This window comes from Balaenoptera ricei, chromosome 5 (genome assembly GCF_028023285.1).
Source record: "Balaenoptera ricei isolate mBalRic1 chromosome 5, mBalRic1.hap2, whole genome shotgun sequence".
NCBI classification, from domain to species: domain Eukaryota; kingdom Metazoa; phylum Chordata; class Mammalia; order Artiodactyla; family Balaenopteridae; genus Balaenoptera; species Balaenoptera ricei.
This window is the reverse complement of record NC_082643.1, coordinates 56693782-56720117: the sequence shown is the minus strand read 5'-3', so window position 1 is coordinate 56720117 and position 26336 is coordinate 56693782. Positions and strand designations below refer to the sequence as shown.

The 26336-nt window shown below is 36.0% G+C and overlaps 1 protein-coding gene across 4 annotated transcripts in view; it reads right to left on the bottom strand.

Moving 5' to 3' along the window:
• Nucleotides 1–26336, bottom strand: part of CENPC (centromere protein C) — an 89963-nt gene that overhangs the window by 48996 nt on the left and 14631 nt on the right. For 3 of the 4 annotated variants that reach the window (XM_059922910.1, XM_059922909.1, XM_059922908.1), the window contains exons 5-8: nt 20054–20159; nt 9768–10053; nt 8295–8510; nt 3951–4561 (exon numbers count right to left, since the gene is read on the bottom strand). In XM_059922910.1, coding sequence (XP_059778893.1) covers nt 3951–4561; nt 8295–8510; nt 9768–10053; nt 20054–20159 — 1219 coding nt within the window. The remainder of the gene's footprint in view (nt 1–3950; nt 4562–8294; nt 8511–9767; nt 10054–20053; nt 20160–26336) is intronic. The other variant, XM_059922911.1, reaches the window with a different exon arrangement.

Sequence of the window (26336 nt, the reverse complement as noted above, 5' to 3'; positions counted from 1 at the left end):
GATGTAACGTTTTTTCCTAAGAAATTACAGATAAATCAAAATTTTGTACCTTCAAATTTTGTGAAATTCATATTCTACTTATAGAACTAGTAAGAAAAATGCTTTCTTGTAATGTTAACTATCACCTTCAGTTTAGTCAGATTCTCCATGTTGTATTTCCTTAAAATGAACAACTGCTAACAAGAAACTGAAATAAGCAAAAAAATAAAGAATAATTCCAATAAAAAAGATGTGGTACACATCTGACATTTATAAGAGGAGCACAAAATAGGTCATTTTTCCTTCTATTCTAAGCAGAATTTTTCAAATATGCAAAGGCACATACAGGCAAAATTGAAGTCTGACAACTATTATTTCAGGTGATATAAAGTCTATGTTATAGACTATACAAAAAGAAAGCTAAAATAACTGAGTGGTAACTATATTAAAGTGAAACTTTTTTTATTAAAAACTAGCTTAAATATTGTGCTTTAATATACTCTCTCTTCCCTTTATATCCACAGTAGAGTATAGTATATTTAGAACCTTCAGGCGCAAAACCATTTTTGGTCAAGAAAATTTCCCCATTAAATAACAGTTTTTCCATTTGAACATCAAAAACGTTTTCACTTATTTCAAAACTTCTTGACACAGCTGAGAAAATATGGGCTCTATGTTGGGACAGATCCTGGACCAATATTTAACTTCTTTTGAGTGTTATCTCCTACCATATAGGATTGTCGAGAAGGATTAAATTATATTATGCACACATAAAGTGCAATTACATTTGGTAAGTGTTTTCTATTCCATTAACTATTCTGGAGAAAATTCTTTCTGTAAGAAATACCTTTTCTCTCTATTACTTAAAAAGTGATATACTTCAACACCATTTATGATAAAAACTCTCCAGAAAGTGGGCATAGAGGGAACATTCCTCAACATAACAAAGGCCATATATGACAAACCCACAGCCAACACCATACTCAACAGTGAAAAGCTGAAAGCACTTCCTCTAAAATCAGGAGCAAGACAAGGATGCCAATTCTCACCACTTTTATTCAACATAGTTTTGGAAGTCATAGCCACAGCAATCAGGAAACAAAAAGAAATAAAAGGAATCCAAACTGGAAAGAAAGAAAGAAAACTGTCACTGTCTGCAGATGACATGATACTATATATAGAAAATCCTAAAGATGCTACCAGAAAACTACTAGAGTTCATCAATGAATTCAGTAAAGTTGCAGGATACAAAATTAAATCACAAACCTGTTGTATTTCTATACATTAACAACAAAAGATCAGAAAGAGAAATTAAGGAAACAATCCCATTTACCATTGCATCAAAAAGAATAAAATACCTAGCAATAAACCACCTAAGGAGACAGAAGACCTGTACTCCAAAAACTATAAGATGCTGACGAAAGAAATCGAAGATGACACAAACAGATGGAAAGATATACCATGTTCTTGGATTGGAAGAATCAGTATTGTCAAAATGACTATCCTACCCAAGGCAATCTACAGAGTCAATGCAATCCCTATCAAATTACCAATGGCATTTTTCACAGAACCAGAACAAAAAATTTTACAATTTGTATGGAAACACAGAAGACCCCGAATAGCCAAAGCAATCTTGAGAAAGAAAAACAGAGCTGGAGGAATCAGGCTCCTTGACTTCAGACTATACTACAAAGCTACAGTAATCAAAACAGTATGGCACTGGAACAAAAACAGACATACAGATAAATGGAACAAGACAAAAATCCCAGAAATAAACCCACGCACCTATGGTCAATTAATTTTACAAAGAAGGCAAGAATATACAATAGAGAAAAGACAATCTCTTCAATAAGTGGTGCTGGGAAAACTCGTCAGCCACAGATAGAGAATGTTCTAATTTCATTCTTTTAACACTATACACAAAAATAAACTCAAAAGAGATTACAGACCTAAATGTAAGACTGGATACTATGAAACTCCTAGAGGAAAACATAGGCAGGCACTCTGACATAAATCACAGCAATATCTTTTTGGATCCACCTCCTAATGAAAATAAAAACAAAAATAAACAAATAGGACCTAATTAAACTTAAAAGCTTTTGCACAGTAAAGGAAACCATAAACAAAACAAAAAGACAACCCACGGAATGGGAGAAAATATTTCCCCATTGGAAATATTTGGTTGGAAACGAAGCAACCAACAAGAGATTAATCTCCAAAATATACAAACACTTCATGAAGCTCAGTATCAAAAAGCAAACAACTTCAATCAAAAAATGGGCAGAAGATCTAAACAGACGTTTCTCCAAGGAAGACATACAGATGGCCAAGAGGCACATGAAAAGATGTTCAACACTGTTAATTATCAGAGAAATGCAAATCAAAACTACAATGAGGTATCACCTCACACCAGTGTGAATGGCCATCATCAAAAAGTCTACAAATAGCAAATGCTGGAGAGGGTGTGGAGGAAAAGGAACCCTCCTACCCTGTTGGTGGGAATGTAAATTGGTGCAGCCACTGTGGAGTACAGTATGGAAGTTCCTTAAAAAACTAAAGACAGCAATAATACTCCAATAAAGATGTTAAAAAAAAAAAAAACTAAAGATAGTGTTACCATATGATCTGCAATCCCACTCTTGGGCATATATCCAGAGAAAACTGTAATTGGAAAAGATACATGCACCCCAATGTTCACTGCAGCACTATTTACTATAGCCAAGACATGGAGGCAACCTAAATGTCCATCCACAGATGAATGGATAAAGAAGGTATGATGTATAAATATGTGTGTGTGTGTGTGTGTGTGTATATATACACACACACACACACACATACATACACACATACACTATGGAATATTACTCAGCCATAAAAAAGAATGAAATAATGCCATTTGCAGCAACATGGATGGACCTAGAGATTATCATACTAAGCAAAGTAAGCCAGACAAAGACAAATATCATATAACATCCCTTATACGTGGATCTACAAAAAAAAAAAAAAAAAAAGATACAAATGAACTTATTTTCAAAACAGAAATAGACTCACAGACATACAAAACAAACTTATGGTTATCAAAGGGGAAAGGTGGGGGGAAGGGTGGATAAATTAGGAGTTTGGAATTAACATATACACACTACTATATATGAAATAGATAACCAACAAGTACCTATTATATAGCACAGGGAACTATACTCAATATTTTGTAATATTTTGTAATAACCTATAAGGGAAAAGAACATGAAAAAGAATATATATGTGTGTGTGTGTGTGCATGTATAACTGATTCACTTTGCTGTACACCTGAAACACGACTATACTTCAATAAAAAAAAGTGATACAAAAAGCACAAATTGATCTTTTCTTCATGATAGTGTCACCATTAAAAATCTTAATCACTATACAGTGATGACATAAGGAGAATGGCCATATTTCAGGTTTGACGGGACAATCCCAGTTTATGCTTACTGTCCTGACCTCCTCTCCCATTCTCAAATGTCCCAGTTTGTATAATAAATAAATAATGAGTAAATAATGGAATAGAAGAGTATTAATTTTTATCTACAAGAACTAGCCCCACTAGCTTAATTTTTTCCCAATTTATATTTTAATAAGCCTCAAGAATATATGATGCTGTCTTATTTGTGTTCTGGTAACTACCTGGTTTACTAAGCCTTTACCTTTTACTTTTCCCTTTATATATGCTGCCATTTTAGAAGCTACACAAAAGTCAAGTGACCTGGAGTTGACCTGGAGTTGAATTATATGTAAAATAAAGAGATTCTAGAAAAGAGTTTGTAGGCTTTTGAGGCTCTGTATAGATTTAAGTTTACTTTGCCTACTTCCCAAAGCTAAATAGGAGTATCACAAAAACACAAAGTGGTAGAATAATATTCTACCACTTTACATTACATATAAATACTCACATTATAAGTATTTATACATATAAATTAAATATAAACACTCACCCAGAGGTAGCAACTGTTTTTTGGAAGTGTGAACACTTATCTCTTCACCCTCATCCATATTTCGGTCTGAATTTCTTTGTAACCTGTCTTGGGCAATATGTGATATATTTATATTTTTACCTTTAGATTGTTCCATGTCAACTTCTTCTTCAACTACACTGGCCTTAAATTTTGTTCCCCGTTTTTGTTTTATAGTCCTTTTGTTTCCAGATGACTTTTTTGCATTCTCAGAATACATTTCATATTTTGAAGATTTACAATTATTTTCCATTTCATCTGTCAAAGCACAACTCCCACCCAGTATTTTTTGTTCAGAGGACTGAGATTTCTCTACTGGGTGAGCTTTGCCAGGATGTTTGTCACTTTTCAAACTTGTAGATGATACACTGTCATGTTTTTCTCTGGACTTCTTCCTTTGAAGGAGTACAGTGTTCTCATTAGGAGATACTGTGCATTGTTTCAGAGGCCCAGTCTTTCTTGGTATAGTAATCCATGGTTGATTGGCGAAACTTTTATCTGATTCATCAATTATAAATTCATCTTCTAATAACTTCATATTATTTGCAGGAGATAAATGAGGTGGAGCAGTTGCTATATGCCTAACAACAGAACTAAAACAGAATGTTACAATAAATAACAGCTCAAAAAGTAAAACTTTTACCTTTGCTTTAAATAGCAGTTCACATGTCTCCTCAATTTTTCCTTCTCCATTAAAATCCTTCCTGGGACTTCCCCGGTGGTCCAGTGGTTAAGAATCCGCCTTTCAATGCAGGGGATGTGGGCTCGGTCCCTGGTTGGGAAACTAAGATCTCACATGCCATGGGGCAACTAAGCCTGCGCGCCACAACTACTGAGCCCATGTGTTGCAACTACTGAGCCCGCACGCCACAACTAGAGAGAAGCCCATGCACCACAATGAAGAGCCCACGTGCCACAACAAACGATCCCGTGTGCCGCAACTAAGACCCAACTCAGCCAAATATAAATAAGTAAATAAATATTTTTTTAAAAAACCCTTCCCTCCTTTTACATTTCTATAATATCTGAGCATACTCATTTATTACACTAATGGGATCATAGAAATTTAGAGCTGGAAGGAATCTCTACTGCATCAACTAATTTGATGTTCCCCCATTCATTACATACATTAAACAGATAAAACCCAGAGATGTATAAATACAGCCCAGATACATTGACTTACAGTACAAAAATGCATGCCATTATTATATATAATGTTATATTAAATTTTGTTTATATAGATGTCTCTTGGGGCCTGAATCTCTTAACATCCAAAACAAGATTATTTCTGAGATACCTTCTAGTCTAATAGTCTAAGAAAACGCTACAAAATTACAGACTAAATTATATTATGTAAAAATTCACTCCAAGTTGGATAATTCACACATTTTCATATGTGTTTTAATACTGTAATCAGAGTATAGAAATAAATGAAGTGTATCTAGAAAGGTAAGCACACTGGGATTACACAGCATCTCTTCCAATTAGTTGGAAAAGTTTTCTAAAGAAGGATGGAATTATTCAAAAGATGGTAATCTGATGGAGTCATTTTGCATTTCCCTCCTTTTTATGACAACAGCCTTGAGCAAACCACATATTGGAGTGAATATGCAAAAATAAACACCTAGGGTAAACATCCAAATTCCAAAGCCAGCATATACACTCCTGTTTCTGCCTTTTTCACTTGAGTAAGGATGCTTAACTATTTTTATACACAGTAGAAGAAAAGGAAGAATGGAAGAACTGGATTATCATGTCTAGTTTTTTTCTCATTTTTTTTTTAAATTTATTTATTTATTTATTTATGGCTGTGTTGGGTCTTTGTTTCTGTTCTAGGGCTTTCTCCATTTGCAGCAAGCGGGGGCCACTCTTCATCGTGGTGCGCGGGTCTCTCACTATCGCGGCCTCTCCTGTTGTGGAGCACAGGCTTCAGACGCGCAGGCTCAGTAGTTGTGGCTCACGGGCCCAGTTGCTCCGCGGCATGTGGGATCTTCCCAGACCAGGGCTCGAACCCGTGTCCCCTGCACTGGCAGGCAGATTCCCAACCACTGCGTCACCAGGGAAGCCCTCATTTTTAAGATATAAAAAAAAGATTATAAAATGAAAATGCCTTCTCTACTTCTCTAATCTCAAACCCCTGATAAATCTTATAATGTAAAAAATATATACACATATATGCTAAGAAATATACTGTCTTCTAATAGGTAGAGTCTTACAAGTATATATAATTAGAAAACTCTAGAAAATCTAATAAAAAAGCAAAGTCAATATAAATAGACCACATAATATATAAATAGAAGACCATGTTTAAACAGAAATATTATTTTTCAGCACTTAAAGAAAAAGTCAATCTGATACAAATATGTTTAATTTTCTTTATTGTATGTTATCTGTAATATCTATTAATTCTATATATTAAAGAAGTAATGCTAAGTATTTAAAAATAAAGCCTTCCCAAACCAGCCAACAAGAACTCTCTAAATCTACTCCTCTATTCAAGAGACTTCCATAACTTCAAGGTTATTCAAACCAAAGGTATCCTTAGGAAACAACTTTGACACTTACTATAGATCAAATGTTTATATCCTTCAAAAATTCATTAATTGAAACCTAATCCCCAGTGTGATGGTATTTGAGGGTAGGGACTTTAGGAAGTGATTAGGTCATTAGGGTGGAATGGCTCATGAATGAATTAGTATCTTTATAAAAGAGACCCCAGAAAGTCCCCTCACTACCTTCTACCATTTGAGGTTATAGCAATAAGATAGACATACATGAACCAGGAAGCAAGCCTCACCAGACAAGTGAATCTACCTGAGCCTTGATCTTGGACTTCCCAGCCTCCAGCACTGTGAAATGTAAGTTTCTGTTGTTTGTAAGCCACCCAGACTGTGATGGTCTGTTTAGCAGCCCAAATGGACTAAGACAACACTATTAAAATTGAGACTAGAGAAAGATGACTTCTGGCTAGGTGGAAAAAATCAAGACTCTGTGGCATTTGAGTTGGATCTTGAAGAATGGATATGATTTGGTCATGAGGAAATACAAGAAAGACAATCATAAGGAAGAGCATAAGCAAAGAAAAGGAGCAGGAAAGCACAAGTAATAGTGAGTAGTTACATCTGGTTACATCAATTAAACATACACTTTACTCACTAGTTTATCAAAAAAAAAAAACCAGCACATTAAAAAATACTTAATTACTTTTTTGGACATAGATATAATTAGCCCCTAAGTGTAACATATTTCTATCAGATTATGGGGACAACAGCCATACAAGGGATAAAAGATGCCACATATATATATGTATATATATACTGTATATATATATATACACACACACACAGAAAGGCGAGGGGAGAGGGAGGAAGACTGGAGGGGTGGGGGGAGGGAGGAGTCAACTATGGAACACAGACTGAACCAAAGAGGAATTTCATTCATTCAATATGTTTTTTATAAAACCTTCCTAATATATTCACTAGCATTCTGATAGATCTCACAGAAAATACAAAAGAAACTAAACTCCTGGAAAGAAGGGCTTATGTCTTAACCTACTAAGAAAGATATATAGGATAGCTAAACTATAATACAAGGCAAGAAACTATTTTAAAAAACACTGGAGTGGGACTTGGAAAAAATCAGAAGCCTACCATGGACCTTAGAAGAAAATATAAATTGGCATACGACAAGGGGAAAAGGTGTGCCAAAGCCAGGACAACTGCAAATATGTATGACAAGTTGGTAGAAACAGTTCACTAGTGACAGTGAAGGCCTTAAATACCAGCTGACAAATCTCAAGTTTATTCTATAGACCAGTGGTTCTCAACCCTATCTGCTATTAATTCTAGTTAACTCTAATGTGCAGCCAGTTCAGAATCACTGTATGGATACTGTAGAACCACTGAAGGTTTTTAAGTAGGCAAGAACAGATTAAAACTTATTTTAGGATTATCCTTTTACTAACACAATCAAAAGAAATAGAAAAAATATTTAAAACACTTAATATTGAAATACAGGCACCCTGACATAATTTTATTTCTAAATACGGTCTTTATTCTTTGATCTCATACATACTAGAAAGTGCTGATGAACAGAAGCAATGAAAGCTGAATAAACTTTTCTTTCACATCTAATTCAATATCCCTTAAATGATGGCTTTGGGATTAATTTACTGGTAAGAAACTACTCTCTCCTTATGGGTTAGACATAATTTCAATTAAAAATTGTGTCAATTAAGATTAACTTCTAGTTAAATATCATTAAGAATCCTTAGATACTATTCAAAGAATGTGAAAGAAAAATGTGGACCATTTCTTAATAACTCACCTGGATTCACTTTTTCTTTTTACAGTTTCTAAAAACAATGTTGAAAAACTCTTTCTAGCTTGTGGGTGATCTTCACATTCTGAATCTTGTATTCTTTTTTGAGATGTTCCTAACTGTTTCCTCTCTTGTGGTCCTTCTGATACTTTATCCTCTATTTCTGATACTTTATTCGTTACTTCTACTTTCTTCAAATCATCTTTATCTTCAAAGTTTAACCTAAAAGGTTAAAAGGAAGACATGATGAATGTTCCCACCATTTGTTGAGTTATGAGTATTCCTGAACTCCCTTACAGTGACAATACAACTGCTTACAAAATTTTCCAGTGGGCCTTTATTTAAAATTTATAAATGCTGATGTGTTTCTCTTACACAAAATACACAAGGCAAATTGCTCAGAAAAATTAAATTTTATATTTGTTGATAGAAAAAAATGCGAGAAAAAGAATGGCTAAATCATATAACAAGGAAATGTGTAGCTTAGAACACTAGTTCTCAAACATTTAATATGAATTTGAATCATCTGGAGAATCTTATTAAAAATGTAGATTCTGATTCAGTAGGTCTAGCATAGGGTTTGAGATTCTATATTTCTAACAGGCTTCCAGATAATGCCACTGCTCTCGATCCTGAGCTGCAGAGCACACTGTGAATAGCAAAATCTTAGAAGGTACTTAACTCCTCAGCTCCAAGAACCACACAAGACCCTAGAAAGATATTACACTCATGGCAGAGGTTCCCAATAGCAAAGGACCTTGAACAATCTGTTTTGCTTCTTAAAGGCCAAAGGGAAAGCCCCAAGAAATGGATGTGGGTTTACCACAACTCATCCTCAACAAAACTTACTCTTTGCTACCCTCAGATGACCTGATATATACCTACCCTTATAATTAGAAATAACATAGAGAAAATACAAATTGTTTCTCTTAGGAAGTTATAGAAAACTTATTACAAGGAAAAAAAACACATCCTGTGATAAACCATAAAGGAAAAGAATATGAAAAAGAATGTATATATGTATAACTGAGACACTATGCTGTACAGCAGTAATTAACACAACATTGTAATTCAACTATACTTCAATTAAAAAAATTTGTTTAAAAAGAGAAAGATCTGAATATAACAAAATATTCACATATGTCAAATCTGAATATGTGAGTGCCTATTGTGTTATCTTCTGTATGTCTACAGTATTTTAAAATATAAATCTTAAAGAAAAGAAAAAAGAAAAAAACATGCTTTTCCATAGACCATAGAAAAGTTTACCCCCAAACTTCTCTGAAGAACACTTTAAGGCCTTCCATATTAAATATAAACTGAATATATACTGAATGCATGTTATGTTTTTCTCAAAACATGTTAATATTCCTCAATACTTACTATAAAATACCTAAAAGACTAAATTACCCACTTTTTAACATAAAAGATAAAATAGCTATAGTAAGATTAATATCTTTTAAATAAACAAAAATTCACCTTTTTTTGGTTTTATGAGAAATCTCTGTACTTGAAGGCAGCATATTTACTGAATTTTCAGAAGTATAGGTCTCTCTCTTTTGGGCAACAGATGGAATAGTCTTTTGCAATGAAGATGCTTTTGCATCCAGAAGATCAGAAGGTAAGCCAATAGATAAGTAAAATTCCTCATCAGCTTCATTGTGATGATCTTTTAGTTTTTTACTTGACATTTTTCTCGAGTCAGATGTATTGTTAGAATGAACATCAGTTGCCAAAATTTTCTGATGAACCTCATGGGCCTGAACTAGAAGAAAATTACATGAAGATATTAAAAACTCTTTAAATAATAATACTAGAACGAAATGTGCTTTTTAAAATTCAGCAAAAAAAAAAAAAAAAAAAAAAAAATCAGCAACAATTTAATTAGAAAGTTTCCAGAAGACTCACAGGTCATTAAGTTTATAATCAAAGATCCAGGATTAAAATACACAAGTACTTTAAGAGTTCTAATTTATGAAATTAATAAACTGAAAGGTGTATTTGGTCCATGCTCCACAGTTCTAAAATGAATAAAATCCTCAAACATAGAAAATTCACAGTTTTATTGATATAGTAAATTTATTCAAGATTTGAATATAGTCAAACTCAGAGACGGAGAGATTTGAATAATGGTTGCCAGGGACTGGGAGAAGGGAGAAATTCAGAGTTGTTAATTAACAGGTATAAAGTTTCAGTTATACAAGATAAATAAGTTTTAGAGATCTAGAGTACAACATTGTGCCTATACATAACAATACTCTATTGTACACTTAAAAATCTGTTGAGAGGGAAGATTTCATGTAAAAATGTTCTTACTGGGACTTCCCAGGTGGTGCAGTGGTTAAGAGTCCACCTGCCAATGCAGGGGACACGGGTTCGAGCCCTGGTCTAGGAAGATCCCACATGCCGCGGAGCAAATAAGTCCATGCACCACAACTAGAGCCCACAAGCCACAACTACTGAGGCCATGTGCCACAACTCCTGAGCCCGTGTGCTGCAACTACTGAAGCCCGTGAGCTCTACGGCCCATGCGCCACAACTACTGAGCCCACATGCTGCAACTACTGAAGCCCGCATGCCTAGAGCCCATGCTCTGCAACAAGAGAAGCCACCGCAATGAGGACACTGCAACGAAGAGTAGCCCCCGCCTCCCGCAACTAGAGAAAGCCCGTGCGCAGCAACAAAGACCCAATGCAGCCAAAAATAAATAAAATTTTAAAAAATAAGTAAATAAAATAAAATGTTCTTAGCACAATAAAGTAAAAATTCTTTTAAAGATTTAAATAAATCTTTACATAGCTAAAATAAGTAACAGGTAATCCTAGAGAAATTATGAGATTCAATCTTTAGGTTAAGAGTTGGGTAAACTAGGGCAGCTAGATGAGCACACTTTTATACATATACATACACATATACATATAGAACAGATACATATATAGATATATAAAATATATGTATATATAGGGAGAATATTTATATACACATACATCTTTATATCTATACAAAGAGAATATATATTATACACATATGTCTTTATATCTATATATATCTATATAAAGACATATCTATATAAAGAGAAATATATATTCTTTTAACCCTTAACCTTCAAATATCAAAGAAAAAGTAGAATGGCTGGGTAGTAATCATACTGATTCATACTCTCAAAAAGAAAAGATTAAAAATTTAAAATAAGTCAAAATGGGCTTTTGGTTCTGGAACAAAATTACATAGACTCACTTTTTCCTGCTTCTCCCTTTAAGTACAACTTAAACAATAATAACAGAACTCTGAAAGCTGGAAGAAGGTATATTTGCTAGGAACCTCAAGCCTTAAGCAACAACGGATAACGTTGTGAATCCCCTGTAGCATCAGATAATGAAACAAACAAAATACCACTGCTAGAACTCTAAACACTTAAATGTCATTGGAAATAAACTCCACAAAAATAGGCAAGAGCCTTCACATTAAACCAAAACAGGGCAACTATAACAAAAGACTGAAATACAATGAAGAGTCCCTTAACATAATAACCAAAATGTTGAGGATACAATCAAAATGACTCATCATAATAAAAATTTTAAAAAAAGAAAAAACACAATCTGAAGAAGAAAATACGATCAATGGATGCAAATGGACAAGATGAATCAGATGCTGGAATTATTTAACAAGAATTTATCTAAAGCAACCACCATAAAAATGTCTTAACGTTCAATTATAAATTCTCTTGAAACAAATGAAAAGACAGAAACTCTCAAAGAAATAGGAGTTACAAAAAGAGACCCAGCTTTTGGATCTTAGCCATTATAGTTGTGTAGTGGTATCTAACTGTTGTTTTAATTTAAAATTCCCTAATGACGATAACGATGAACAAATCAAAACCACAATGAGATACTACGTCACACCCATTAGGATGGGAAGGGAGGGAAGGAGGGAGGGAGAAAATAACAAGTTAACAAGTGTTGGTGAGGATATAGAAAAACTGGAACCCTTGCGCACAGCTGGTGGGAATGTAAAATGATGCAGCCACTATGGAAGATAGCTTGGTAGTTCCTCAAGAAATTAAAAATGCAATTACCATATGATCTAGTAATTCCTTTTTTGCCTATATATCCAAAAAGATTGAAAACAGGGGCTGCAAGAGGTACTTGTACATCTGTGCTCACAGCAACATTATTCACAAAAGACAAAAGGTGGAAACCACCTAAATGTCCATCAATGGATAAATGGACAAAACAAAATATTGTATACATATGGTGAAATATTATTCGGCTTTATAAAGGAAGGAAAACGTGACACACGCTACAAGCTGGCTGACACTTGAGGACATTATGCTAAGTGAAATAAGCCAGTTGCAAAAGGACAAAAACTGCACAATTCCACTCATATGAGGTATTTAGAGTAGTCAAATTCAAAAACAGAATGTAGAAGCGTGGTTACCAGAGGCTGGGGGGTAGAGGGAGATTGTTTAATGGGTTCAGTTTTGCAAGATGAATAAGTTCTGTGGATGGATGGTGGTGACAGTTGGACAAGCTGACTGTCCTTAATGACAAAGAACTGTACACTTAAAAATGTTTAAAATGGTAAATTTTATGTTATATTATTTTACCGTAATTTTTTTAAATCATTTTTTAAAAAGGAATAAAGAGCACAGTGATGTATGTGTAAATATAAACACTGACTGATTAAAACAAAAATAAAGTCTTATAGAGATAAAAGATACCAAAATACACAGCAGAATTACAATAGAGGATAACAGGAATAAAATATATGACAACAGTATGTCAGTTGGGAATTAGGGAGTTGTTCTAGTTACTCTGTCTGCATAATAAGTAACTCCATGCCTTGGCTGCATAAAACAACCATATATTATGTTCATGAATTCTGTGGGGCCGGAATTTGGCAGGGCACAGCAGGGATGACTTGTCTCTACTCCATGAAGTCTGGGGCCTGGAATGATTTGAAAGCTTGCTTACTCGCACGTCTAACATCTGAGGCTGGCTGCAGGCCGAAGGAATATTGCTGTCTATGTATGTCTGCAAGTAGGCTAGTTTGGGCTTTCTCACAGCATGATGTCTGGGTTATAAGGTAGAGTATCCTAAGAGGGAAACAAGGAGAAAGGGAGGGAGCCAAGCAGAAGCCTTTTATGTCCTAACCTTGGAAGTCACACAGTATTACATATACCACATTCTATGATATATCATATGATACAATATATGATGTGATATGATATGATATATGATATGATATGATATGTACAAACAACCTCACTTATGGGGGTGAGGAAAAATGCTGACCTAAGTAAGGTTAGAAATGAATGGAGTCTGTAAAACTAAAAGCTAAAGAAATTGTACATTACATTGTCATACTAAGTGAAGTAAGTCAGATAGACAAATATTATATGATATCACTTATATGTGAAATCTGAAAAATAAAACAAAACAGAAACAGACTCACAAACACAGAAAACAAACTTATGGTTACCGAAGAGGCAGGAGGGTGAGGGATAAATTAGGAGTATGGGATTAACAGATATACATTACCATATATAAGATAGATAAACAACAAGGATTTATTGTATAGCACAGGGACTATATTCAATATCTTATAATAACCTATAATGGAAAAGAATCAAGAAAAAAGTATATGTATGTGTACATATATACATATTTATATAACCAAATCACTTTGCTGTACACCTGAAACTAACACAATATTGTAAATTAAGTACAATAAAGAAATTGTACATAAGCACTGTACTCCAGTAGATAAAATTGTTTTCCACGGGTTTAAGTCAACAATTCTGATACTGTTATACATGTATATAGGAATAAAAAGTTAAGTAGGTGGATGGTGAATGGTAAGTGCCAAGTTTCTTACACACAGAGTGGACGTTTACAGATAAGCAAGGCAAAGAAACAAGAGTAATCCATGTGGTAATAAATTACAGTTGGAAACATCAATATGAATTCATGTTTAACTTAATACAGATACAGTTACACAGAAAAATATTTATAGATATGTGTATATATACCGGTTACCATACACACATATATTTCCTTGCTCTGTCAGTTGAGACAGTCTTGAAGCATTAACACCCCAGGAGTAACAGCACACCTAGCACCCAGATCTTGGTTCCTAATACCATTCTCCAGTAAAAGGAACCACTGGTTCCTTGGAGAAATGGCTGATTCTAGGGTAAGTTGAGCCTGGAGCATCCTGTAGTTCCAGAAGGTAAGGAAGTGTTCAAAAACAACAGCAATAACAACAAAGATGGGGTCCATCAAAGGGGCACAGGAGCCAGTGAAAGAGCTTTCTAATGGCCAAAGCTGGAACAGTTTGAGTAACAAATTTAATAAAATAGTACTGGATTATAAACCAAAGTATAAAATAAAGTTTCTACCTCAAAAACTAAAAAAAAGAGCAAAATAAACCCAAACCAAGGATAAGAATGGAAAAAATAAAGCAGAAATCAATGAAACTAAAAACAGGAAAACAACACAAAAACTTACTGAAACAAGAAGCTAGTTCTTTTAAAACAGTGAATAAAAATGATAATCCTGTAACAAAATTAACAAAGGCAAAAAGACAAGACACAAATCAACAATATCCAGAATAAAATGGTATATCACAACAGATCCTGCAGCCATTAAAAGGATAACAAAGTAATACTATATACAACTTTATGCTGATAAACTCAACAACTTAGAAGAAATGGACCAATTCTTCAAAAACCATAAACAAAAATGTGCCAAGATAAAATAAATAACCTAAATAGTCCTATAACTATTAAAGAATTGAATTTGTAACTTAAAAGCTCTTGAAAAAGAAATGCCACAGACCAGATGATATCACTGGAGAATATTATACCAAAAAATCAGAGAATTAAAATCAATTTTACATAATCCCTTCTAGGAATTAGAAGGGGGAATAATTTCCAACTCATTTTATAAGGTTGGTGAGCATTACCTTGATACCAAAACCATACAAATACAGCATAAAAAAGAAAACTACAGATCACTATCTTTCATTAACTTAGATGCAAAAATTTCTCAAAATTTTAGCAAACTGCATCAAACAATGTATAAAAATTAGTAATACAACATAATTGACATTTATGGTCAACTGCACTCAACAACGGAATACTTGTTTTTCAAGTGCCCATGAAGCATGCATAAAGGCAGACAATATCTTGGGTCATAAAACAAATAAAACAAATCTTCACAAATTTAAAAGAACTAAAATGACATAGTGTATATATGCTATGCCATAAAGAAATCAAGACTAGAAATCACTAAGGGAAAGACAACAGGAAAGTCCAGAAGTATATTCATTTAGCATAATGTTTCTAAGGTTCTTTCATGTTGTAGCATGTATCAGAACTTCATTCCTTTTTATGTTTGAATAATATTCCACTCTACACATGTACCACATGTTGTTTGTCCATTCACTTGTTCATGGGACACTTTGGTTGCTTCCACCTTTTGGGTATTATGAATCATACTGCTATGAACATTGGGGTATAAGTATCTGTTTGAGTCCCTGTTTTCAATTCTTTTGAATATAAACCTAGGAGTAGAAATGCTACTTAATACCTAATTTTTTTAGAACCACCAAACTGTTTTCCACTGGCTGCATAATACATGTGGGTTTCTATAAATTCCACATCCTCAACATGTTTTATTTTATTTAAAAAATAATAATATCCATCCTAATATGCATAAAGTGGTATCTCTGTGGGGTTTTGATTTGTATTTCTCTAATGACTAACAATGTTGAACAACTTTTCATGCAGTTGTTATCAGCTTGCCAGATGCATAGCAAGCCAAAATGCTGAGACAACAAGGTTTGCAGCAAAGAGAGGGTTTATTTGCAAGGCAGCCAAGCAAGATGATCTGAGGCGTGGGGAGCTTGGGGAAAGGTGACTGAAAAAAAGTTGCAATAATCATCACTCTGCACAGGCCTCTGCATGGTCAAAAGGTTACTGGAGTGGACCCTTAAGCATAACCAGTTGAAGGGTGGTCCTATTCAGTCTTAACCAGCTCAGCACAAACTAGATGCAGCTGACTTCAAGTTCCCAGAAAACAACTCAGGCAAGTATCTTGTTCAGGTTACATGCCACTTGAAGGACATGCAAGTCTGAAAGCAAACTCAATTAGTGAAGGCAGGTAAAACACATTCACTGGCCAACTGGAGAAATGTCTATTCAAGTCCTTTGCCCTTTTCAGTTGGGATGTTTATTTTTGTTGTTGTTGAGTTACAGGAAGTCTTTATGTATTCTGGATATAAATCCCTTATTACAGGGGTCCCCAACTCCCAGTCCATGGACCGATACCAGTCCATGGCCTGTTAGGAACCGGGCCACACAGCAGGAGGTGAGCAGTAGGTGAGAGAGCAACGCTTCACCTGTATTTACAGCCGCTCCCCATCGCTCGCATTACCACCTGAGCCCCACCTCCTGTCAGATCATCGGTGGCATTAGATTCTCATAAGAGCACGAACCCTACTGTGAACTGCACATGCAAGGGATCTAGCCTGCATGCTCCTTATGAGAATCTAATGTGAGGTAGAACAGAGGTGGTGACTCTAGCACTGGGGAGCAGATGCAAATACAGATTATCATTAGCAGACAGGTCTGACTGCACAGAGACCATAATAAATCAATTGCTTGCAGACTCATATCAAAACCCTATTAGTGACTGGCAAGTGAAAACAAGCTCAGGGCTCCCACTGATGCTGCATTATGGTGAGTTGTATAATTATTTCATTATATCTTACAATGTAGTAATAACAGAAATAAAGTGCACAATGAATGTAATGCGCTTGAATCATACCAAAACCACCCGCCCCCCCCGCCCCCAGTCCATGGAAAAATTGTCTTCCACAAAACCTCTCCATGGTGCCAAAATGGTTGGAGCCCACTGCCTTATGAGATATACTATATGCAATTATTTTCCCCCATTTTGTGGGTTATCCTTTCATGCTCTTGATGTACCCTTCACACACTTTTGAAGGACATAAATATATGACATATTTGTTCTTAAGTAGAAAACCTAAATGACGCAAAAATATGAATTTTCACAGAATTACTATACAAATTAAATGCAACTTTAGTTAAAATCACAACAAAATTTTATTGGAAACTGAACAAACAAAATTCATAGAAATTAAAAAGGTCTAAGAATGGCAGAATAGTGGCATGTATCAGAACTAGATATATAAATAGATACCTTTATATCAGCATATGCTATAAAACTACAATTAGTAAAACAGTATTGTGTTGACATTAAGAATCAACAAATAGACCAAAATTCAAAAGCATATTGAATGATATATGAGATTTAATACATGATAAAAGTAGCACATTCATATGAGAATGGATTATATAATTAATAAAAGGAACTAGCACAACTGACCATAAGGAAGAAAATAAAATTATAACATTATGCCACATTATACACCAAAGCACATTCCAGATGGATTAAAAATTTAAATTAAAAAGAAAAAAAGATGTTAAGATGAAAATCTAAGATATTACATATACCATTAGGATAAAACAGACCTTTTAACCAAAACAGGACACTCAAAAGCTACTTAAAAAAAAAACCACACACACATTTGACAATTAAAATAAAAAATGCTATCCATCATATAAGATACTATAACCAAAATCTGTAACAGTCTAGGGATCATTTGGAAAAATATCTGATAAATGACAGATAAATTACACAAATTACAGATAAACAGTTACAGATACTCAATTTAAAGATCTCTCATAAACTAGAAAAAACAAATGGGCAAAGGATATGAAAAGATAAAAAAGGAATTTCACATAGCCAGTAAACTTATGAAAAGGTGTTCAAACTCAGTGGTAATCACTAAAGTAACACTGAGATCATTTAATACTGATCAAATTGGCAAAAAGTTCAATAGAATAGTAAATACTCTATCAGGTGAAAGGCACTTTCTTACATTGCTGGTATAAAAGGAAACTGTAAAAGCCTCTTCTGAAAACATGTGTGCACACACACACACACGTTTATATATGTGTTCGTTCAGGAGCACCAATGAAGATATGGAAGGATTCAAGGCTACCTCAGCAGGATGAGGGGAGTAATGATTAGTAGCTTTTTCTTTTAAATCTTTGACTCACCTCAAATGAAGGACTTTTCTAATTTGAAAAATGCAAAAAAATTTAAAAACCGGCAGCACATATAAAATGACTGAAGGAAATGCAACAAAATGCAACAGAGAGAAAAAGAACACTGACCACATATATTCAAATATCAAATCATTATGCTGTATTCCTGAAACTAATATTATGTAAATTATACCTTAGTTAAAAAAAAAATGCTCAAGGAGTCCATGGAGGGGCCCACATGGGAGGAAATTAAGGCTTCCTGCCAGCAACCAGACCCAGATGAGTGTCAACTTGGAAATACATCCTTAGCCCCAGTCAAGCCTTCAGATGACTGCAACCCTGGCCATCATCTTGACTACCACCTCATGAGAGATTACAAGCCAGCACCACCTAACTAAGCTGCTTCTGAATTCCTGACCCATAGAAACTGTATGAGATAATAAATATTTTTAAAAAAAAAAGAAGAAAGAAAAGAAAAGAAGAAAAATGTATTTGAAAACTCTTAAAGCTATGGTCCCTATAATAATTCTTAGTTAATGTCTCTTACCACATCCTATTAACAACACTCCTACCACTAAAACAAAAAACCACATAATAATCAGATAAAACTTATTATTCCACAAATCAAAACAACAATGAGGTACCACCTCACACCGGTCGGAATGGCCATCATTAAAAAGTCTACAAATAATAAATGCTGGAGAGGGTGTGGAGAAAGGGAACCCTCTTACACTGTTGGTAGGAATGTAAATTGGTGAAGCCACTATAGAAAACAGTATGAAGGTTCCTCAAAAAACTAAAAATAGAGTTGCCAAATGATCCAGCAATCCCACTCCTGGTCATATACCCAGACAAAACGATAATTCGAAAAGATACATGCACCCCTATGTTCATAGCAGCACTATTTACAATAGCCAAGACATGGAAACAACCTAAATGTCCACTGTCGGATGAATGGATAAAGAAGATGTGCCACATATATACAATGGAATATTACTCAGCCATTAAGAAGAAAGAAGTAATGCCACTTGCAGCAACATGGATAGACCTAGAGATTATCAGACTAAGTGAAGTAAGTCAGAAAGACAAATACCATATATCACTTATACGTGGAATCTAAAATACAACACAAATGAACATATCTATGAAACAAAAATGAACTCACAGATATAAAGAACACACTTGTGGTTGCCGGGGGGGGGGTGGGGAGGGAAGGATTGGGAGCTTGGGATTAGCAAATGCAAACTATTATATATGGAACGGATAAACAACGAGGTCCTACTATATAGCACAGGGAACTATATTCAATATCCTATGATAAACCATAATGGAAAAGAATATATATGTATAACTGAGTCACTCTGCTGTGCAGCAGAAATTAAACACAACATTGTAAATCAACTATACTTCAATAAAATTAAAAAAAAAAAAACTTATTCATGTTTTTTTAAAAAAAAAATACACTGACAGTGGACTTGAGAGGGACTCAAAAACAACTTCATCCATTTCACAATTCTGCCTAGGCTGACCCTGACCTTGTCACTCAAGCCGACATATGTGCTACCTTCAGCATTTCTAACTCTTTAAATATATGTAGGCAAATATCACCCATGGGGATGCTACCAACCTGATTTGTTGACAGCTTCACTTGGTTCCACAATTAACTGCAGAGGGGTTTCTTTCTTCCTTGAAGAAACTGTACCTGACTTTGGATGCGATTTCTGGCACTGAGTCTAAAAGAGATACAACATTAGATCTATTCTATTAAATTACCAATTTTGATTAAACACATTTGTTTTTAAATTGAAAAAAAAAGGTATCTTTAAAAACAATAAACCAGCTGGTAAAGTTGCATACTTAACTCCTTAGAAACCAATTTCATATTATCTAGCAAAGCTGAAATTTCATATAACCTACCACAGAAACAATGCTGCTCTGAACAGCTTTTAAAAGCCTATTCTCCCAGAAGATTGGATAAGTAAATTACCGTATAGTCATATATCACAATATCACAAATACAACAGTGAAAGAAATAAACTACAGCATACATGAATGATTATGTTAATAAAAGCAAGTCACACAAGTATATAATCTCATTTATGTAAAGTTCAGAATAGATGCAAAAACATGTAAAACACTAAATATATATAGTATTTAGAGATTCACTCTATGCAGGAAAGAGTTAATGCACCAGGCCTGATCACTTAAAAACCTGCTTACAGGGCTTCCCTGGTGGCGCAGTGGTTGAGAATCTGCCTGCTAATGCAGGGGACATGGGTTCGAGCCCTGGTCTGGGAAGATCCCACATGCTGCGGAGCAACTAGACCCGTGAGCCACAACTGCTGAGCCTGCGTGTCTGGAGCCTGTGCTCCACAACAAGAGAGGCCGTGACAGTGAGAGGCCCACGCACCGCAATGAAGAGTGGCCCCCGTTTGCCACAACTAGAGAAAGCCCTCACACAGAAACGAAGACCCAACACAGCCAAAAATAAATAAATAAAATTTAAAAAAAAAAAAAAACCTGCTTACAAGACTAGCCCTTGGCTGGCACACAGAGTCTTGGCTTTCAGAATGTTTCCTCCATTACCAACTGGAACCTGCTATGCCAGCCTGCCTAGACTGTTTGTATAAACAATGTGATTTATGGTGAACATCTTCCTTCTTTCCTTCAGGGAATACAGAATTTTGGTGGGCAGAGGGTACCAATATAACCAGCTCCCAATAAAAACAGGCTAAATCTCAAAAGGCTTCCCAGGGCAGAAAGACTGTACATGTTTTATAGCATTTTACTGCGGGATGCAAAGAATGCACTCTGTGTGGCCCCTCTGGAGAGCCTGACATGGATTCCACCATACTTTGCCTGATGCGTACTTTTCTCTTACTGATCTGGCTGTGTATCCTGACTACATGCCTATAACAAATCTCAGTCATGAGTACAACTAACTACAAGTGGAGTCTCATGAGTCCTATCTAGTGAAGCACCCAACATGTAAATGGTAGTAGGACCTATGTCTTAAGTAGTGAAAGAAATACTGACACAAATGTCAGCACACACCCACATGTGGTAAAGCTGTAAAGCTATAAAGCAAAGGATGGGAATGATGAACATGAAATTCAACACAGTGGTTATCTCTGTGCAGGGAGGAGAGGCAAAAGAGTAAGATCACAAAGGGGCACATAGGTGCTTCAAAGGTACTGGTATTTCTGACATTGAGAAATGGGCACATGGGTGTTCATTTATGTTATTTTTAATACCTTATGTACATAACATGCTTTCTTTTGAAAATTTGAAATATATCAAGTCGTAATTTTTTTAATTCTAGAAAAGAGAAAACTCATTCACACATTACAGGTGGGAAAGTGAACTAATAGACCATTCTGCAGAAAAGATTGACAATACTTAACAATTTCGTTTCAAAAATACATATCCTAGAGAAATTCAATTTACAAATGCAAACAAGGAGGCATAAACAAAGGTTGTTCACTACATCACTGTTATAATGAATAGAGGGAAAAAATCTAAAAATCTACCAATAGGGAAATATGTAAATAATGGAGCCACTACATTGCTAGTTCAGCGGATACACTATGGAACTCAATTACGTGAAGTAACAAAAGCAAGTTTTCATTATATTCTACTCCCTCTTGAAACCTCACCAAGGATTTTTTTAATGCATTCTTTTTTTTTAAATTTATTTTATTTATTTATTTATTTTTGCCTGCATTGGGTCTTTGTTGCTGTGTGCAGGCTTTCTCTAGTTGTGGCGAGCGGGGGCTACTCTTCGTTGCAGTGTGCAGGCTTCTCACTGAAGTGGTTCTCTTGTTGCGGAGCACAAGCTCTAGGCGTACAGGCTTCAGCAGTTGTGGCTTGCGGGATCTAAAGTGCAGGTTCAGTAGCTGTGGCACACAGGCTTAGTTGCTCCACGGCATGTGGGATCTTCCCGGACCAGGGATCAAACTCGTGTCCCCTGCACTGGCAGGCAGATTCTTAAGCAATGCATCACCAGGGAAGTCCCACTAAGGATTTTTTTAAATGTATAAACCCAGAAGGATGAAAAGAAAGAGAAGACAGTAGATGAGAGACATCAATAAACTTTTTTAGGTTGGAAAGCAGTTCAGTAGCAACTATGCAGCCCAGAAAGACCAGAAACATGCTAACAATGAAATAAGCCCAGAAGCAGACAGATTTATGTTTAAGGAGAAACCTGTAAGTTCAGTTTTTCAAGGTACAATGCACCTCTAAAAGAGGGGCTCCAGGTAGGGCCTGCCAACAGAAGAGTTGTTAAAGGATGTATGGGGGGAGCAGAGTCAAGATGGCGGAGTAGGAGAACGTGGAATTCGTGTCTCCACACAGCTAGAGTACCTACCAGGCACTAGTGGGGGACCTCAGACACCTATGGGGACAGGAGGAACCCCCAAGTGACCCGGTAGGACATGTGGGGAGGAAAAGCAGAGGCTAGACGGGACCAGTGCCCCTGAGGTGTGGCTGTGGGAGGGGAGGAGTTCCAATGCTCAGGAGGGGCCCACCCACAGTGAGGGGATTGGCGGGACAGGGAGAGACCTTCAGGGGACTGGGGAATCAGAGGGGAACATGGCCAGAGTTTCCCCCAACCTCTCAGCCCCCAGCTAGTCTGCTGGGGTCCCAGGCCAAAACCTCTACACTCAAGGTCCCCTCAGGGACTTTTCCAGCTGCATGGGTCTTGAACCTAGGTCCTGCTACCCCACAGCAAAGGCCTTCTCTGGTTTGTTCTTTTTTTCTTTTTTCCTGTTCTGGTTCTGTTTTACCTTGTTGTTGCTGTTTCACTTATATATTTTTTTTCTAATAAATTTTTTACTTTTCTAATTTTATTTTATTTTTTATTCTTTGTTATACTTTTGCCTTTTGGGTTTTTTTTTTGTTTTTCTGCCACACCGTGCAGCTTGCAGGATCTTGGCTCCCAAGCTGGGGGTCAGGCATGAGCTCCTGTAGTGGGAGCACGGAGTCCAAACTGCTAGACTAACAGAGAACCTCATACCCCAGGGATTATTAATCAGAGTGAGGTTTCCCAGAAGTCCTCATCTTGGCACCAAGACCCAGCTCCACCCAACTGCTTGCAAGCTCCAGTGCTGGACGCCTCAGGCCAAACAACCAGTAAGACAGGAACACAGCCCCACCCACCAAAAAAATAAACAGATGAGACAACAGAAAAATATGTTACAGATGAAGGAGCAAGGTAAAAACCTACAAGACCAAATAAATGAAGAAGAAATAGGCAACCAACCTGAAAAAGAATTCAGAGTAATGATAGTAAAGATGTTCCAAAATCTCAGAAATAGGATGGAGGCATGGATCAAGAAAATACAAGAAATATATAACAAAGACCTAGAAGAACTAAAAAACAAACAGTGATGAACAACACGATAACTAGAATGAAAAATACTCTAGAAGGAATCAACAGCAGAATAGCTGAGGCAGAAGAACAAATAAATGAGCTGAAAGATAGAATGGTGGAAATAACTGCCAAAGAGCAGAATAAAGAAAAAAGAAAGAAGAGAATTGAGAAGAGGCTCAGAGACCACTGGGACAACATTAACTGCACCAACATCTGAATTATAGGGGTCCCAGAAGAAGAAAACAAAGAGAAAGGGTCGGAAAAAATATTTGAAGAGATTATAGTTAAAAACTTCCCTAACATGGGAAAGGAAATAGCCACCCAAGTCCAGGAAGCACAGAGAGTCCTATACAGGATAAACCCTAGGAGAAACACACCAAGACACATATTAATCAAACTAACAAAAATTAAATTCAAAGAAAACATACTAAAAGCAGCAAGGGTAAAGCAACAAATAACATACAAAGGAATCCCCATACAGTTATCAGCTTATTTTTCAGCAGAAACTCTGCAGGCCAGAAGGGAGTGGCAGGATATATTTCAAGTGATAAAAGGGAAAAACCTACAACCAAGATTACTCTACCCAGCAAGGATCTCATTCAAATTTGATGGACAAATCAAAAGCTTTACAGATAAGCAAAAGTTAAGAGAATTCAGCACCACCAAACCAGCTTTATGACAAATGTGAAACGAACTTCTCTAGGAGGAAAAGAAAAAGACCCACAAAAGCAAACCAAGACAATTAAAAAAATGGTAATAGGAACATAGGTATCAATAATTACCTTGAACGTAAATGGATTAAATGCTCCAACCAAAATACACAGACTGGCTGAATGGATACAAAAACAAGACCCATATATATGCTGTCTACAAGAGACCCACTTCAGACCTAGGGACACATACAGACTGAAAGTGAGGGGATGAAAAAAGACATTCCATGAAGATGGAAGTCAAAAGAAAGCTGGAGTAGCAATACTCATGTAAGACAAAACAGACTTTAAAATGAAGACTGTTGGGGCTTCCCTGGTGGCACAGTGGTTGAGAATCTGCCTGCTAATGCAGGGGACACAGGTTCGAGCCCTGGTCTGGGAAGATCCCACATGCCATGGAGCAACTGGGTCCGTGAGCCACAACTACTGAGCCTGTGCGTCTGGAGCCTGTGCTCCGCAACGACAGAGGCCATGATAGTGAGAGGCCCACGCACCGCGATGAAGAGTGGCCCCTGCTTACCGCAGCTAGAGGAAGCCCTCGCACAGAAACGAAGACCCAACACAGCCAAAAAAATAAATAAATAAGTAAATAATAATTAAAAAAAAAAAATGAAGACTGTTACAAGAGATAAGGAAGGACACTACATAATGATCAAGAGATCAATCCAAGAAAAAGATATAACAATTATAAATATTTATGTACCCAACATAGGAGCACCTCAAAACATAAGGCAGGGCTTCCCTGGTGGTGCAGTGGTTGAGAGTCTGCCTGCCAATGCAGGGGACACAGGTTTGGGACCTGGTCTGGGAGGATCCCACATGCCGCGGAGCAACTGGGCCCGTGAGCCACAACTACTGAGCCTGCGCGTCTGGAGCCTGTGCTCCGCAACAAGAGAGACCGCGATAGTGAGAGGCCCACGCACCGCGATGAGGAGTGGCCCCCGCTTGCCGCAACTGGAGGAAGCCCTCGCACAGAAACGAAGACCCAACACAGCCATAAATTAATTAATTAATTAATTAATTTAAAAAAAAAAAACAGAAACCTTATTTAAAATACAGTCAGGAGGCCACAAGGGGGAGACCTCACCCCCTACTGTGCAGCCTCAATAAAAAAAAAAAAAAAAACATAAGGCAAACGCTAACAGCCATAAAAGGGGAAAACAACAGTAACACAATAATAGTGGGGGACTTAAAACACCCCACTCACACCAGAGGACAGATCGTCCAGACAGAAAATAAGTAATGAAATACCAGCTTTAAATGACACAATAGACCAGACAGATTTAATTGATATTTATAGGACAATCCACCCAAAAGCAGCAGAATACACTTTCTTCTCAAGTGCACATGGAACATTCTCCAGGATAGATCACATTTTGGGTCACAAATCAAGCCTCAGATTATTTAAGAAAATTGAAATCATATCAAGCATCTTTTCCGACCACGATGCTATGAGATTAGAAATCAATTACAGGAAAAAAACTGTAAAAAAAAAAAAACAAAAAACATATGGAAGATAAACAGTGTGCTGCTAAATAACCAACAGATCACTGAAGAAATCAAAGAGAAAATAAAAAATACATAGAAACAAATGACAATGAAAACACAATGGCCCCAAACCTATGGGACGCAGCAAAAGCAGTTCCAAGAGGGAAGTTTATACCAATTCAATGTTATCTCAAGAAACAAAAAAACTCTCAAATAAATGATCTAATCTTACACCTAAAGCAACAAGAGAAAGAAGAACAAAGAAAACCCAAAATTAGTAGAAGGAAAGAAGTCATAAAGATCAGGCCAGAAATAAATGAAATAGAAATGAAGAAAACTAT